Source organism: Taurulus bubalis (assembly GCF_910589615.1).
Source record: "Taurulus bubalis genome assembly, chromosome: 13".
In the NCBI taxonomy this organism is placed as follows: domain Eukaryota; kingdom Metazoa; phylum Chordata; class Actinopteri; order Perciformes; family Cottidae; genus Taurulus; species Taurulus bubalis.
The window spans coordinates 7,809,261-7,828,168 of NC_136601.1; the positions used below are offsets into that span (position 1 = coordinate 7,809,261).

At 37.7% G+C, this 18,908-nt stretch overlaps 2 protein-coding genes across 2 annotated transcripts; both read left to right on the forward strand.

Annotated features, from left to right (window-relative positions):
* Nucleotides 1-212: 212 nt before the first annotated feature.
* Nucleotides 213-6,672, forward strand: LOC306745759 (signal-regulatory protein beta-2-like; the record flags this gene model as incomplete). Its single annotated transcript, XM_079228598.1, has 5 exons — nt 213-309; nt 1,645-1,977; nt 2,100-2,453; nt 2,609-2,740; nt 6,608-6,672. 5 exons carry the CDS (start codon nt 213-215, stop codon nt 6,670-6,672), a joined length of 981 nt encoding a protein of 326 aa, XP_079084724.1.
* A 3,817-nt stretch (nt 6,673-10,489) lies between these two features.
* On the forward strand, nt 10,490-14,631 carry LOC306745761 (signal-regulatory protein beta-2-like; the record flags this gene model as incomplete). Its single annotated transcript, XM_079228600.1, has 7 exons — nt 10,490-10,508; nt 11,090-11,239; nt 13,146-13,478; nt 13,594-13,947; nt 14,103-14,234; nt 14,336-14,379; nt 14,497-14,631. 7 exons carry the CDS (start codon nt 10,490-10,492, stop codon nt 14,629-14,631), a joined length of 1,167 nt encoding a protein of 388 aa, XP_079084726.1.
* Between the last annotated feature and the right edge of the window lie 4,277 nt (nt 14,632-18,908).

Sequence of the window (18,908 nt, forward strand, 5' to 3'; positions counted from 1 at the left end):
ACGAGCTGGTCTAACAAATGCTACGGAAGTTTCGGTTCTACACTGCAGATAGATAGGTTGTCTTTTTAATTTATTTGAACCCTGTTTGGATAACTATCTTAATGCTGGAGTTTGTGGTGTTGTACTGGGCTGCATTATATTGTCTGGTGTTCCTGTCCTTGTTATTGTGGGAATGTCAATGTGGGAACCGGCTCCCTCCTTCAGATAAAAGTATGCGGGTCAGAAACTGTAGATCACCTCCAGGTGAATGTGATACTGTGAGAGTGGCGCTCTGCTGCTGCCTCTCACCGCCCCCTGAAAAGAAGGGAGGTGAGAATAGAGGAGCAGGAGTGGGCGGGTCAACATTGATGATGTGGAGCATCTGAATTGGCTCACACAACATTTAAGGTCTCTTCTGTCTTTTTGTGTCACTGGCAAATGACTGAAAGCGTCTTTTTTGCACACAAATCAAACTGATGTTCTGTTAGGCCCAGAAACATAGACATATATATTTACATATACATAACATGTCATGCATTTATACTCAAAGGCCACCATAAGTGATTCAATCTGGTTCACTTTGGAGATACATTCATATTGGACTTGTCTGCATTCACCCTCACGTTCACACCTACGGGCAATTTAGAGTCCAATTAACCTGAGCTGCATGTCTTTGGACTGTGGGAGGAAGCCGGAGAACCCGGAGGGAACCCACGCCGACACGGGAGAACATGCAAACTCCAGTTTGGAGAGAAATGTGTAACTCAAATCCTGCACTGCAATACGGATCTTTAAGCTGAAGAGAATTGTTACTATAGTCAGTGAAGCTCTCATGAAAGACGCTTTTGAGTTGCACTGAAGGAAATGTAGGATCCAGTGTTTTTGGAGCTTGACTCATTGTTGGAACGAAGAATCAGGATGTCTTTGCCTCTGCTGCTTCAATTTTGACCACTCTTTTTTTTAAGAAGTGTATTCGTCTCTTGCACCCAATGTTTTGTGAATGTAAAACGTCATTGCTGTATTTCCCCTCAAATATTGTAAATTTGCTATTTCAATGATCTTAACTTTCACAACATCTTCATTGCTTTAACCCCACCTTAATCATGAGGGGAGGACATGGCTACGTGTATTCTGGACAGGGATAATATCTCACCCTATAAATAATTAAAAAAATTACCTGCAATCTACTTTAGGGTTTCCATCATAAATATGGTAGTAGAATAAAATATATATTTTTAACCAGTTTGTTTCTGGATAAATGTTCACAGTATCAAATCAAATCATATGTTATATTTACTCTGTCAGTTGTAGAAACCCACCATGAAACAAACGTGTGTTGTGTCATGTGTTACGGTTGGAAAATAATGAGAGACCAATCAGATTGCTCTGAAGCTGTTCCCTCCCACTTGATATGATTACATTAAGGCACATCATCTTCTAATATGATCTAATGTCACTGCAGTCTCAAGTGGATTAACAAGAAAATGATGATCATATTTTACTTACTGCTGATTCTCAGAGTGGGGCGTAAGTACAAGTAGAAATGTTTGATGTACTTTGGTTATACATTTATATTATTGTCATGTTTTTACAGTAATTTAGCAGAACATACCTGATTATTGTACTGTCATTAATCACTGATCTGTGTTTCTCTGATATTTTCAGGATGCACAGATGATCAGATCTTTGAAACAAAGACTGTTGGTGTTGGACAAAATGTGACTCTGACTTGTGCTCGCAAGACATCTCTGAACGAAGAAACCTTGTTTTGGATCAGAATTGTTTCTGGAAACTTACCTGAATTCTTGGGAGGAACATATACTTTTGATTCTAATTATGTTGTTAATAAGACTCCTCGCATTACAGCAAAACAAGAACCTGGAACATTTCTGCTGCATATTCATGAAGCAAAGCTAAGCGATGCTGAACTTTACTACTGTATACAAGTAAACCGACTTGAGTTGACATTTATGAAAGGAACATTTCTGATAATTGGAGGTAAATATCTCAATATGAAGATAGTACATGTGTCCATATCTATTGGACGGTATTTGTATAAATATTTTTTTTTTAACAATGTTTCATTAAAGCATGGTTATTATCATCTTTGTATTTCCCAGGACCAGAACCTGATATCACTGCCGTCATACAAGACCGTACGTCTGATCCGGTCCGTCCAGGAGACTCGGTGACTCTGCAGTGTTCAGTCCTCTCAGACTCTGAGAAGAAAACGTGTCCAGGAGAACAGAGTGTGTTCTGGTTCAGAGCCGGATCAGATGAATCTCATCCCAGTTTAATGTATGTACATGGGAACAGAGCTGGATGTGAGAAGAGTCCTGAGGCTCACTCTCCACAGAAATGTGTCTACAGCTTCTCTAAGAGCGTCAGCTCCTCTGATGCCGGGACTCATTACTGCGCTGTGGCCGCATGTGGAGAGATATTATTTGGAAATGGAACAAAACTGGACATTGAAGGTAACGGCAACACATTTCCATATAAATTATTCATAAAGATTCACTTTGAATCCATTAAGATCAAGTATCACGAAGCAATTTTACCACATGTGACATATCATCTCGTCATAATAGTTGTTACCTTTAATTATTCGCTCATTTTCATTTACTTGCAGCACCCAACATGTGGGATTTGCAGAAGGCCAACGCAGTTCTGATTCTGCTATTTGCAGCTCTGGCTTTAAGTCTGATTGTTATTGCCTTCCTGATTTATACCATCAAGAAAAACACTTGTGAATGTTGCAACGGTAATATACGTTTCTTGCAGTATCTTGCAAAACTTCTCAGAGTTACCACGACTGATATATGTAAATATTCATCCTATACATGTTTTTATTTTATAATGCAGCTGCCGTTGCTCTGCAAACAAATGCTGCAACAGCCGGTCAGCAGGTAAGGTTTATAAAGAAAAGATGACACTGGAAAAGTTATCGACATATTTTTTTTCCTCTCCACATAAATAGAAAATGAAATATGCTATTTTATAATATTTTTCCCATATTTATTCAGAGAAATGAGGACTTATTGGCATATTCTGCACCAACTTTCACCAAGAGGAGAACTGGCAGAGCAGAAAGAAAGAATGTAAAACCATCAGAGGAAGAGACCATCTACTCTGATGTCAGGACTTTGGTGATATATTATCAATCTGATGGATTTGCTCATTAAAGCTAACATGCTTTTTGTCTGGCACACTGTTGTAAATATGTTGCTTCACTCCTGATATTGGTTAGTCTTTCACTTTGATAACCTTGAAAAATGTTTTTTTTTTAATATTATGTTTGAATTGCTTTTGTTGATATTCTACAGCATCTCATGTCTCTTAATTCTTGTGTAGTTTTGTGCATTGTTAAATCTTGAAGAAGTTCTCTTTCATCTGATGTGCAGTTTTAAGGCTGTAAACTTCTCCGATATGCATCAGTGCTAAGGTGCACCGTTTTCTGTCTTTTCAAAGGTTTTCTCTTTTCTATTATAATGGCATTGTTTTATTGATAAGTGTTTAGTCATGACTTGCTTATTTTGAAAACAATTTTAGTTAATTGATCATGTATCAGCGAAGTGAGTTTGATTGTTTTTGTCATTAAATGTTTACAACACAGTTTAAACTAATACAATACTTTTTACAGAAGTAACCCAGGAGGCTCAAACATAAACCTTTTACACTGCTGAATGTTTCTTGTTTTGCTCATACTAATCTCTTACAATTGCTGCATCTCTCGACTGCATTTTATTTCTTAAACTGCACTGCAACTTATATTACACTTTTATTTTTTATTTGGCTTTTTGACTGTTTTAATGTTTTCTTAACTGTTTTAAATCCTGTTTTCTCTGCATTATGGTTTGATGCTTTTAATGGTTTTATGTGAAGCTCTTTGAATCGCCTTGTTGTTGAAATGTGCTGTACAAATAAACTTGCCTTGCCTTACCACAGTCGGCATTGCTTTGAAGACTTCTCAGAGCAATGTGTTTACGAATGCTTCTGGATTTTAAAAAAACGCACTGACCATTTATGAATAAAATCCCCAAGGTTAATTTACTATAAAATGAAGAAGAAAGAAAAAAAACTTGTGAGGACAGTATACATTTTTCATAATTCCTGGAAATGAAAAGCAATGTGATGAACTGTATTTCTTAACCCTCAATTAACTTGAGATCTAAATATTAAGTATGTTAAATAATCAGGGCAAAAGAAAAACAATTACCTTCCACACTATCAAGGCTCTCAACAAAAATATGTCTAAATCTATTTGGCAAATAAAGACGGTAATTGGATAAGTAATGTGTTGATGTGATTACTATAAAAAGTATAAAATGATTCTGCAATCTTGAGGGTTGCTGTGAAAAGGTTATATTGAGCTATTTTAACACCTTTCGTTCCACAACAACGCATTGTGCTGTTCAGAGGTCGTGGTCATCTCATGCATTTCTGTGAAATCACATCGTGTAACAACTGATTTGTACGATCTGAATCTAGCTAACTCTTTACAAAGCTAGCTAACTTCTAGCAAGCAATTCAACGTCCATAGCTGCCTCAGATACTGGAGAAAAGCGATGGGGTCAGAATCGGGTGTGCACTGAGAAAGTAGAAAAAGAGAGGACCCCACGAGCCAATCAAAGGAGCTACAATCAGTTTATATTGGAGGAAATGTGACAATATACACGAGAAAACAGATTGAGAAGCTATTAGCCAATGAGAGCCTAATAAAAAAAACGTCCTCTTTAAATAAACAATATGACGCTGATTTAAGCAACATTAATTCATACCTATTTCAGCTACACTGCTGATTCTTACTGAAATAGCTCATCAATTGTTGAATGGATTGAAATGAAAGTTGTAGAGAAAGTCTAACTATCATATAATGTGATTTACCAACCATTTATACTGATAAATCAATAATAGTCAGACCATAGTGGTTTGTAGTGGAGTTGTGAACTAACTCATAGGTCTGGGTGTGAAGAGCAGGATTGCCTGCAGGGGGCACTAAAGGGAACAAGGAAATATCTGCATGGCTTTCATTTTGGTGAAAAAAAGTAGATTTAGAGTGATTTGCAGCCACTTTATATCCTTTTCTATGGAAATTGTGGGACGTCTGTTGGAAAGAGAAACATTGGAAGAAATATAATTTTTCAATGATGTGCAAAAAGTTTTATTTCAATTTAAGCTTTTCTCAGTCACACACTAATGCCTGTACAACCAGTCACACTCTAGCGCGCTGACATTTGTCACAAGATGCAGATACACAGAACATGCAAAGCTGAGTAAAGTGAAACCCTCTGAAGACTGGTGGGGTTCAGGTCACATGCAGGCCTCTGCCTACAGGTGGCGCTGTGTGTGGCAGTCTGCTCGCACAGCAGAGTACACACACTCTGTTGGAGACTCTCTTTTCTCCACTCTTTGCACTTTTCGTGTGGAGAACTTCAGTGCTGCATAGTTAACTGCATCTCTGTCACCATCCTGCAAATAATAACTGTCTATTAATAATGCATTCTCTTTAGATTAGGACTGAAATATGAAGAACAGTTAATCACAACCAAGCCTAGAATAGACGGGGTATCAAGGTGATAAACATATTTACCAGGTCAGTTGATTGAGCCACTGTCGACTTGTCATGATTACGGGCGGCCCTCGACGCTTCTGCTGATGAAAGCAAAGCCTTCAAAAAGTGCGAGCACACCAGGAACTGCTTGTCATATATCAATGTGGCTTCATATTTTCTGTTATGTGCTTTACAATTATACATTCACTCCAACTCTTCTAATGCTTCCCACTAAAAAAACTCAACTAAGGCAATCAGTTCTCTACAGAACTATCATGTGCTTTTTATCACAAATTTAGCATGAAACTGTAATTGTAGTTAGTTTTCAGAGTTTGGATTTACATTTATAAAAAGTATGCTGAGGTTAGAAAATGTCTCTGTTTAAGGGTGTAAAAGAGCAGATTCTTCCAGTGTGACCAGCCTTCCATCAAATACGATACATTTATTTTTAGAAATGATTTGGTTCTGGTGATGACCATTTTTCTTCTTAAAATAGTTAAATTTTCTCTTTTGACAGATGTTATGTAAAGTAACATGTATGGATGGTAAAAGGTGACCTTGTCTTTAAAGTGGTGGCTCTGAAACTGTGGAATGCTTTTGCTACACATTTGACATGCGGTCTAAGTTGATGCCTTTGAAACAAACGGCTTAAATAAGACCCACTTATTTAAACTGGCCTTTGTGTCCCCTCATGCTATCCCATGTTTGTCTTATTTTAACAATTAATCCTTGTAAAACACTTTATGATCTTGGTACGATACTAAATATATTTGACTTAATAACTTTACTTACTTAAAAAAACCCTGCACTCAACGAGGCAACCATTTAATCAAAAGCTCAAAGTTTATATCCTTCGGGCTAAAACTACCTACACTTGCTAAACGGGTGAAATAGACAAGAAGATACAGAATAAAATGATTCAATAGCTCATGAACAAAAATAGAGTAACTGAAATGACGAATTAAGTGTATTCTTTTAATTCTGGAACATACACATAAGTTAATACTTAATTAAGTGCATGTATATTTGGGGAACCTACCTTTGCAATGTTCACAAACTCTCCTTCGATTTACGTAGAAAAGAAGGAGGACAATCGCAGTCACACAGCAGGCCAACAGGACTCCCAGTCCGATGACAACTAGTTCCAGTTTTGATCCTGGAATAAGAGAAATGTCAAAATAGAAACTTAACACCTCCTTCATGTTTGTTATTTCAATGACTACCTCTGGCAATATTAAGAGAAACTCAAAACTTGGCGGTTTTAAGACAGTTTTACATTTAGAAAATACATGTTTTTTCTCAACAAGCAGAATGTATCACAACTGCAGCCTTCCATTTGTTGTAGTGAGGAGTTTGAATGATTTTTAAATCCTCTTAAACAAATGATCAGATACACGAAAGGCACAAAAAAAACAAAGTTTCGCCCTCAACTAACATGTAACATGTCAAAGAGCTGTGATTTTGTCCGACTTAAAGATGCTACATATATATTTAGGGAAGCAACCACGAATAAACAAAATGTTAAATGCATTTTATGCATAAGTATCTCATCAAATCTTACTAGCTTTAATGTTAAAAAAGTATTCAAAGAATTCACTATTTGACTATTTTAAGACTTTAAAATGTACCTGTGTCCACTTTGGTTCCTTCACCAAACAGGATCTCTCCACATGTGGCCACAGCACAGTAGTAAGTCCCAGCATCAGAGGAGTTGTGTATAGTTTTGGACAGACTGTAGTCACAACTTCTTTCTTCTTGTGTATCCCTGTGAGTGTGAATGAAGCCTGGATGAGATTCTCCTGATCCAGATCTGAACCAGTGCACACGGTCTTCACCTGGACACTGGACTCTGTTTTCTTTGTTCTTGGAGAGAAGTGAACACTGGAGAGTCACTGAGCCGCCCGGCTGGACCGACTCAGTGTCCGGACTTTGTTTCACGTAGAAAGATCTCTGCTGATTACGATCTGTGTGATCCAGGTAACAAGACATCAGAATAAATGATTGATCTACAAAAGATGAAATGTGATCAAACTCTGCAAGTAAAATATGTTTTACCTTTAGCAGCCAAGAAGATGCTAACAAAACTCTTTGAATATGTAGCGGCACTGATACAGAAGTATGTTGCTTCATCCTCTTTGCTGATATTTCTGATGGTCAGAGAAAACTGAGGGTTCTCTTTTTTTATTGTGAACCCAAACCGTGAGTTGTTAAACTTCTCACTAACTGTCGTTCTGCCAAGAATAACAGCAACGACTTGTTGGACCATACATCCCAGAGGCTGCTTGTACCAGTAAATGTATTTGCTTTCCGTCTCATAAACTGAACACTGCAACGTAACATTTCCACCAAGTTCAGCCAAAGTCAAAGAGACCTGGTGAGGAACCTCTGCAGTTTGAATCAGATCTGAAGAAAAGAGACAAATACAAAAGAGTTTAACAGTGGCCATCGTAGAATATCTTCAAGAAAGATTATTACTTTGTCTTGTCTTGTAACAGCTTTAACACAGTTAAAAATAAACAAGCGTAATGTTTAAAGTTGCACTTACACACTGTGCCAAGGAGAATCAGAGCGGCCAGTCTTCCAATCATCGTTGTAGAAAACCCTTCTCTTGCACAGCGGATGGGTTCACAGTCAAATGAAAGATAGTCACGAGGTGATCAAGGTGTACTAAGTAGAAGTCATCGTGATTGGCTAAAATGCAGACAATGCGCATGCCCCTAAATTTATCAAACCCATGATCATTTACCCTTTTCAATGAAATCCAGATGGATTTTTATTTGACTTTATTGTTGGACCAACACTGCATTTCTTGGTTAAAAAAATTAAAGAATGGATTTTCATTCTAAAGTGACATATCAGGAGCCTTTATTTGGTTTTCACAATATGATGAGTTGGCGATAGGACATGATTTCTGTCTGGTTCTGTGTTTATGTTGTAAGTGCATTGCTGTTCAGGAATGTTTGCAAAATAATGTAATAGTAAACATTTAGTGGGGACAACCACTGCCTTTCTAGTCTCACAGCCATTTGTAAAGGCAACTCATATTGAAAACATCAAGCAAAGTCAAATGCAAGAGCTACACTGACAGACGGGCCGTTTCTTTGACCAACTACTGAAGCAGTTTACTCTGAAGAGACCATATCAACAGGATATGTGGTGAGGTTTGTGCTGCAAGAGGGGGAACGCTACCAGAAGCATCAGAAAGCTGATCGTTTACATTTTGCCTGTCTTTTTTAAACTTTTGCACTCATGCACCCAGGTGCAGATTTGTAATTGGATTTTTAAATCATTTAAAAGTAAGTTTATTTTATTTTAAGTACAGGGCTGCTACATGCACTGTGCATCATGCTGAAAATGAAAGGCAAAGAGGTGACCTTTGAGTCGACCAATTTCACTTTATAGTGATAATGTGTTAATGTTTCCATCTGCCCTGCTGCCACATCATGTACATCTGAGAACATATTTACCAAAGATCAGTCGTGTCTCATGTGTTCTTTGAGCTGCATGTTTCACTCTGATGTGCATGTGTGTGCATGTATGTATGTATGTATATATATATATATATATATATATATATATATATATATATATATATATATATATATATATATATATATAGTGTTCTCAGATGTACATGATGTGCTAGCAGGGCAGATGAAAAACAGTATTAACACATTATCACTTGTAGTGAAAATGGTCTGGGTTGGATCAGTGAGTGTGTAGCACTCCTCTGTCTCTCATTAAAATAAGAAACAGAAATACCCAGAATGGTGCACTGAAAACACTCACTGGCAATGCATGATTTGAATTCTGAATTACTGGCCAGGTATGGTTTTATAAAAGCCTTCTGCACCATGAGACTTATTTCTACTGCATGCTGTTTGCTTCATAATCCCCATCACTAAGACTAAAATGGTGAGAATGACAGGAAGTAATGGGGTTTGACTTCACACCTCACTTTGGCTGCAAACCCACAACCATGCTCAACTTTCCACGCGTCATTTGTTTGTCAGTGGTGATCATTAATGCCTATGTTTACACATGCACACACACACTCATGAGAAAATACAGGACATACAAATGTATTCAAGAATATTTTTTGTTTATTTTTTGCTGGGAAATTTAACATTACAGGTTAAAGAGAAAAAAGACTGTTCATGGTAAAACGGACACAACATAAACACCCCGAAACAAACAAAAGAAGAACAATATTAAACTCTCTGGTGCGCACCATCTGCAATGCATGTTGGGATAAACACAAGCCAGTGTCTACAGACTACTCTGCATCTCTTTTGAATAAGTCTGAGATGTATTTGTACTAGATTATGTTCAGTTGTGAAGTATCCCTTCTATTGTATCACCCCTAGAACACACATGCATGTCAGGTGACTATGAAACTAAAAATAGTGTCAACATAGAGGATGCTGAACTCTTCCTGCTGATGTGTTTCACCAAAGATGTCAGAGTGGGCGGGTCATGACTGAGGAGGTGGAGTGTCTGAATTTGTCCTGTTTGAAATATCTCTGCTGGCTTTCAGTCTATATGACCAAACTTAAAGGGATTTTTTTTCATTGATCTGATTAATTTTGAGAACTGATTAAATAAACAAACATATTGGTATTACTTGAGCGAAGGAACAACAAGTTAAGTAAGTTGTATCTGCTGTTTGACTCATGTGCTTTTCACCAACAGATGGCAGTGATATGAAGATGATTTGTTGCACCAGTCATTGCTGTAAAGTCTCAATAAACAAACACTAAATGTATGTAATATGTAAAAAATATGTAATTGCTGAATTATCTTATCTAATAATGTAAAGTATGTATTACTCTTAACCTTAATTATTTGTTGATTTAATGTTTCAGTTGAAAGCATGTGTGATTCAAAGAACACAATTCTCTCTCTGCTGTGTTTTGCTTTGTCAATAAGTTTTATTGTTATAGCCGTCCTTGGGAAAAAATGAGTGATTGTTGCAAAGGTAAGAGACGTTACTCAACCTAATAAAGTGTTTCCCACAAAACTAACAATATAGTATCATGCATCTTCTGGAAAAATATTTTTAACTGTTCATTAATTTTATTATTTTGATAAAACAGCTGTTTCCACCCTGCGAACGAATGTTGCTATAGCTATTAGCAATCAACAAAATCAGCAGGTAAGGGGTATAACAATGTAGCTACTAAATTTTCTAAGGGAAATTAGGGGTATTTGGTCAATCTACACCAATGTACTGTAGGATGCACTTTACTGTTGAAAACATGCTGATCTGTTCACACAATGAACTACACAATGAATAGCGCAACTAAGTATAGAGAATTTGAATGGGGAAAAAGATTCCACTCAGGGATTTTACGGTATAATAATACCAAAGCAAATAAAATTCACAATGTTATGTATTTTTCTTTTTGCCTGAAAGTGTGTTGTGCCCAGACAAACATGATATTTTATCATAATTTAGAAAATGCATCATATTTGATTCAATTACAAGAGCATAGACAAATATGTGCAACGTGCATCCAATAAATATTTATGATCGCTGTGTAAACTATAAATTCGCAGACAACACAACGGTCATCGGCCTCATCAGGAACGGTGATGAGTCTGCGTACAGACGGGAGGTGGAACGGCTGGTCCTCTGGTGTGGTCAGAACAACCTGCAGCTGAACAAGCTCAAGACTGTGGACATGACAGTGGACTTCAGGACTTCAGGTTTCTGGGATCCACAATCTCCCGGGACCTGAAGTGGGCCTCCAACATCAACACCATCCGCAAAAAGGCCCAGCAGAGATTGTACTTCCTGCGCCAGCTCAGGAAATACAACCTGCCTCAGGAGCTGCTGATCCTGTTTTACTCTGCTATCATCCAGTCTGTCCTCTGCTCTTCAGTGTGATTCATTTCATCTGTTTATAAGTATTTATTTTCCAGTTAGTGAAAGGCGCTCCAACCAATGTGCAAATCAACCTTTAAAAATGAAGAAAAAAAACTATTAAGGAAACTAGAGACCGTCTTGCAATGAGATCACAACAGCCGCAACTGCCAATCGGGCCTGGGGTGCAGCCTCCTAGCCATCTTGATTAGCACCTCCCCCTCTGACAGCAACTACAAATGAACAGAGGAGTGTGATGAAAACCGGTCATGACATCGCGTGACTGGGTCCATCTGACCCTCCTGAACCCTTTACCTATTCCTGTACGTTGATGTGATATTAGTAATCATCATAAAAACAAGTGTGTTAGTAAAAGGTAAAACATAAGTCAAGCTGAGCTTTCTGAGGCTAAAACGGAGTGAGAAATGTAGGTTTGCACTGACACCTGAGACCCACCTAGACCCTGCCACAACAATGCCAAAGTTTCCACGCATCATTTGTTTGTCAGTGGTGACTGTGAATGTGTGTCTGTCTGTGAAAGTACAAAGCATGTAATGAAAAAAAAACTTGATGAAGGCCACAAACCACAACGAGCTGGTCTAACAAATGCTACGGAAGTTTCGGTTCTACACTGCAGATAGATAGGTTGTCTTTTTTATTTATTTTTATTTTAAGGTGGCAGGAAACCTTAACCCTGTTTGGATAACTATCTTAATGCTGGAGTTTGTGGTGTTGTACTGGGCTGCATTATATTGTCTGGTGTTCCTGTCCTTGTTATTGTGGGAATGTCAATGTGGGAACCGGCTCCCTCCTTCAGATAAAAGTATGCGGTTCAGAAACTGTAAATCACCTCCAGGTGAATGTGATACTGTGAGAGTGGCGCTCTGCTGCTGCCTCTCACCGCCCCCTGAAAAGAAGGGAGGTGAGAATAGAGGAGCAGGAGTGGACGGGTCAACATTGATGATGTGGAGCATCTGAATTGGCTCACACAACATTTAAGGTCTCTTCTGTCTTTTTGTGTCACTGGCAAATGACTGAAAGCGTCTTTTTTGCACACAAATCAAACTGATGTTCTGTTAGGCCCAGAAACATAGACATATATATTTACATATACATAACATGTCATGCATTTATACTCAAAGGCCACCATAAGTGATTCAATCTGGTTCACTTTGGAGATACATTCATATTGGACTTGTCTGCATTCACCCTCACGTTCACACCTACGGGCAATTTAGAGTCCAATTAACCTGAGCTGCATGTCTTTGGACTGTGGGAGGAAGCCGGAGAAAGACGCTTTTGAGTTGCACTGAAGGAAATGTAGGATCCAGTGTTTTTGGAGCTTGACTCATTGTTGGAATGAAGAATCAGGATGTCTTTGCCTCTGCTGCTTCAATTTTCACCATGAAACAAACGTGTGTTGTGTCATGTGTTACGGTTGGAAAATCATGAGAGACCAATCAGATTGCTCTGAAGCTGTTCCCTCCCACTTGATATGATTACATTAAGGCACATCATCTTCTAAAATGATCTAATGTCACTGCAGTCTCAAGTGGATTAACAAGAAAATGATGATCATATTTTACTTACTGCTGATTCTCAGAGTGGGGCGTAAGTACAAGTAGAAATGTTTGATGTACTTTGGTTATACATTTATATTAGTGTCATGTTTTTACAGTAATTTAGCAGAACATACCTGATTATTGTACTGTCATTAATCACTGATCTGTGTTTCTCTGATATTTTCAGGATGCACAGATGATCAGATCTTTGAAACAAAGACTGTTGGTGTTGGACAAAATGTGACTCTGACTTGTGCTCGCAACAAATCTCTGAACGAAGAAACCTTGTTTTGGATCAGAATTGTTTCAGGAAACTTACCTGAATTCTTGGGAGGAACATATACTTTTCATTATGATCATGTTGTTAATAAGATTCCTCGCATTACAGCAAAACAAGAACCTGGAACATTTCTGCTGCATATTCATGAAGCAAAGCTAAGCGATGCTGAACTTTACTACTGTATACAAGTAAACGGACTTGAGTTGACATTTATGAAAGGAACATTTCTGATAATTGGAGGTAAATATCTCAATATAAAGCTATATTTATATATAAAAGGTATTTGTACATTTATTTTTTTAAACAATGTTTATTATCATTAAAGCATGGTTATTATCATCTTTGTATTTCCCAGGACCAGAACCTGATATCACTGCCGTCATACAAGACCGTACGTCTGATCCGGTCCGTCCAGGAGACTCGGTGACTCTGCAGTGTTCAGTCCTCTCAGACTCTGAGAAGAAAACGTGTCCAGGAGAACAGAGTGTGTTCTGGTTCAGAGCCGGATCAGATGAATCTCATCCCAGTTTAATGTATGTACATGGGAACAGAGCTGGATGTGAGAAGAGTCCTGAGGCTCACTCTCCACAGAAATGTGTCTACAGCTTCTCTAAGAGCGTCAGCTCCTCTGATGCCGGGACTCATTACTGCGCTGTGGCCGCATGTGGAGAGATATTATTTGGAAACGGAACAAAACTGGACATTGAAGGTAACGGCAACACATTTCCATTTAAATTATTCATAAAGATTCACTTTGAATCCATTAAGATCAAGTATCACGAAGCAATTTTACCACATGTGACATATCATCTCGTCATAATAGTTGTTACCTTTAATTATTCGCTCATTTTCATTTACTTGCAGCACCCAACATGTGGGATTTGCAGAAGGCCAACGCAGTTCTGATTCTGCTATTTGCAGCTCTGGCTCTAAGTCTGATTGTTATTGCCTTCCTGATTTATACCATCAAGAAAAACACTTGTGAATGTTGCAACGGTAATATACGTTTCTTGCAGTATCTTGCAAAACTTCTCAGAGTTACCACGACTGATATGTGTAAATATTCATCCTAAATATGTTTTTATTTTATAATGCAGCTGCCGTTGCTCTGCAAACAAATGCTGCAACAGCCGGTCAGCAGGTAAGGTTTATAAAGAAAAGATGACACTGGTAAAGTTATTGACATATTTTTTTTCCTCTCCACATAAATAGAAAATAAAATATGCTATTTTATAATATTTTTCCCATATTTATTCAGAGAAATGAGGACTTATTGGCATATTCTGCACCAACTTTCACCAAGAGGAGAACTGGCAGAGCAGAAAGAAAGAATGTAAAACCATCAGAGGAAGAGACCATCTACTCTGATGTCAGGACTTTTGTGATAGATTAACAATCTGATGGATTTGCTCATTAAAGCTAACATGCTTTTTGTCTGGCACACTGTTGTAAATATGCTGCTTCACTCCTGATATTGGTTAGTCTTTCACTTTGATAACCTTGAAAAATGTTTTTTTTTAATATTATGTTTGAATTGCTTTTGTTGATATTCTACAGCATCTCATGTCTCTTAATTCTTGTTTAGTTTTGTGCATTGTTAAATCTTGAAGAAGTTCTCTTTCATCTGATGTGCAGTTTTAAGGCTGTAAACTTCTCCGATATGCATCACTGCTAAGGTGCACCGTTTTCTGTCTTTTCAAAGGTTTTCTCTTTTCTATTATAATGGCATTGTTTTATTGATAAGTGTTTAGTCATGACTTGCTTATTTTGAAAACAATTTTAGTTAATTGATCATGTATCAGTGAAGTGAGTTTGATTGTTTTTCTTATTAAATGTTTACAACACAGTATAAACTAATACAATACTTTTTACAGAAGTAACCCAGGAGGCTCAAACATAAACCTTTTACACTGCTGAATGTTTCTTGTTTTGCTCATACTAATCTCTTACAATTGCTGCATCTCTCGACTGCATTTTATTTCTTAAACTGCACTGCAACTTATATTACACTTTTATTTTTTATTTAGCTTTTTGACTGTTTTAATGTTTTCTTAACTGTTTTAAATCCTGTTTTCTCTGCATTATGGTTTGATGCTTTTAATGGTTTTATGTGAAGCACTTTGAATCGCCTTGTTGTTGAAATGTGCTGTACAAATAAACTTGCCTTGCCTTACCACAGTCGGCATTGCTTTGAAGACTTCTCAGAGCAATGTGTTTACATTTGCTTCTGGATTTTAAAAAAACGCACTGACCATTTATGAATAAAATCCCCAAGGTTAATTTACTATAAAATGAAGAAGAAAGAAAAAAAACTTGTGAGGACAGTATACATTTTTCATAATTCCTGGAAATGAAAAGCAATGTGATGAACTGTATTTCTTAACCCTCAATTAACTTGAGATCTAAATATTAAGTATGTTAAATAATCAGGGCAAAAGAAAAACAATTACATTCCACACTATCAAGGCTCTCAACAAAAATATGTCTAAATCTATTTGGCAAATAAAGACGGTAATTGGATAAGTAATGTGTTGATGTGATTACTATAAAAAGTATGAAATGATTCTGCAATCTTGAGGGTTCCTGTGAAAAGGTTATATTGAGCTATTTTAACACCTTTCGTTCCACAACAACGCATTGTGCTGTTCAGAGGTCGTGGTCATCTCATGCATTTCTGTGAAATCACATCGTGTAACAACTGATTTGTACGATCTGAATCTAGCTAACTCTTTGCAAAGCTAGCTAACTTCTAGCAAGCAATTCAACGTCCATAGCTGCCTCAGATACTGGAGAAAAGCGATGGGGTCAGAATCGGGTGTGCACTGAGAAAGTAGAAAAAGAGAGGACCCCACGAGCCAATCAAAGGAGCTACAATCAGTTTATATTGGAGGAAATGTGACAATATACACGAGAAAACAGATTGAGAAGCTATTAGCCAATGAGAGCCTAATAAAAAAAACGTCCTCTTTAAATAAACAATATGACGCTGATTTAAGCAACATTAATTCATACCTATTTCAGCTACACTGCTGATTCTTACTGAAATATCTCATCAATTGTTGAATGGATTGAAATGAAAGTTGTAGAGAGAGTCTAACTATCATATAATGTGATTTACCAACCATTTATACTGATAAATCAATAATAGTCAGACCATAGTGGTTTGCAGTGGAGTTGTGAACTAACTCATAGGTCTGGGTGTGAAGAGCAGGATTGCCTGCAGGGGGCACTAAAGGGAACAAGGAAATATCTGCATGGCTTTCATTTTGGTGAAAAAAAGTAGATTTAGAGTGATTTGCAGCCACTTTATATCCTTTTCTGTGGAAATTGTGGGACGTCTGTTGGAAAGAGAAACATTGGAAGAAATATAATTTTTCAATGATGTGCAAAAAGTTTTATTTCAATTTAAGCTTTTCTCAGTCACACACTAATGCCTGTACAACCAGTCACACTCTAGCGCGCTGACATTTGTCACAAGATGCAGATACACAGAACATGCAAAGCTGAGTAAAGTCCAACTCTCTGAAGACAGGTGGGGTTCAGGTCACATGCAGGCCTCTGCCTACAGGTGGCGCTGTGTGTGGCAGTCTGCTCGCACAGCAGAGTACACACACTCTGTTGGAGACTCTCTTTTCTCCACTCTTTGCACTTTTCGTGTGGAGAACTTCAGTGCTGCATAGTTAACTGCATCTCTGTCACCATCCTGCAAATAATAACTGTCTATTAATAATGCATTCTCTTTAGATTAGGACTGAAATATGAAGAACAGTTAATCACAACCAAGCCTAGAATAGACGGGGTATCATCAGGCTGCACGGTGCAGCATCTGATCATGTATTGAGTACCAATGGCCAAACACTACATGTAGCAAGGGTGAACGTTTCGCCCTCAACTAACATGTAACATGTCAAAGAGCTGTGATTTTGTCTGACTTAAAGATGCGACATATATATTTAGGGAAGCAACCACGAATAAACAAAATGTTAAATGCATTTTATGCATAAGTATCTCATCAAATCTTACTAGCTTTAATGTTAAAAAAGTATTCAAAGAATTCACTATTTGACTATTTTAAGACTTTAAAATGTACCTGTGTCCACTTTGGTTCCTTCACCAAACAGGATCTCTCCACATGTGGCCACAGCACAGTAGTAAGTCCCAGCATCAGAGGAGTTGTGTATAGTTTTGGACAGACTGTAGTCACAACTTCTTTCTTCTTGTGTATCCCTGTGAGTGTGAATGAAGCCTGGATGAGATTCTCCTGATCCAGATCTGAACCAGTGCACACGGTCTTCACCTGGACACTGGACTCTGTTTTCTTTGTTCTTGGAGAGAAGTGAACACTGGAGAGTCACTGAGCCGCCCGGCTGGACCGACTCAGTGTCCGGACTTTGTTTCACGTAGAAAGATCTCTGCTGATTACGATCTGTGTGATCCAGGTAATAAGACATCAGAATCAATTATTGATCTGCATAAAATTAAATGTGGCACAAACTCTGCAAGTAAAATGTGTTTTACCTTTAACAGCCAAGAAGATGCCGTTGACAAAACTGTGTTCATACGGTGTTCCTTTGAAACAGAAGTATGTTGCTTCGTCCTCTTTGGTGATATTTCTGATGGAAAGAAAATTCAGAGTCTTCCCCGTTGTGAAGTTGAAACGTTTGTTGTTAAATTGCAGACTAAGTTTTGGTTGATTTAAAAATCTTGTCGCAACTGTTTGGACCATATATCCAAGAGGCTGCTTGTACCAGAAAAAGAATCCTTCATTGACAACTGAACACTGCAACGTAACATTTCCACCAAGTTCAGCCAAAGTCAAAGAGACCTGTTGAGGAACCTCTGCAGTTTGAATCAGATCTGAAGAAAAGAGACAAATACAAAAGAGTTTAACAGTGGCCATCGTAGAATATCTTCAAGAAACATTATTACTTTGGCTTGTCTTGTAGGCTAGTTAACTGTGTTAAAGTTGTTAACACAGTTAAAAATAAACAAGCGTAATGTTTAAAGTTTCACTTACACACTGTGCCAAGGAGAATCAGAGCGGCCAGTCTTCCAATCATCGTTGTAGAAAACCCTTCTCTTGCACAGCGGATGGGTTCACAGTCAAATGAAAGATAGTCACGAGGTGATCAAGGTGTACTAAGTAGAAGTCATCGTGATTGGCTGAAAAGCAGACAATGCGCATGCCCCTAAATTTACCAAACCCATGATCATTTATCCTTTTCAATGAAATCCAGATGGATTTTTATTTGACTTTATTGTTGGACCAACACTGCATTTCTTGGTTGAACAAATTAAAGAATGGATTTTCATTCTAAAGTGACATATCAGGAGCCTTTATTTGGCTTCCACAATATGATGAGTTGATGATTCTATAGGACATGATTTCTGTCTGGTGCAGTGTTTATGTTGTATTTACATTTTTGTTCAGGAATGTTTGCAAACTAATGTTTTAGTAAACATTTAGTGGGGGCAACCACTGCCTTTCTAGTCTCACAGCCATTTGTAAAGGCAACTTAGATTGAAAACATCAAGCAAAGTCAAATGCAAGAGCTACACTGACAGGCTTTGACCAACCACTGAAGCAGTTTACTTGGAAGAGACCATATCAACAGGATATGTGGTGAGGTTTGTGCTGCAAGAGGGGGAACGCTACCAGAAGCATCAGAA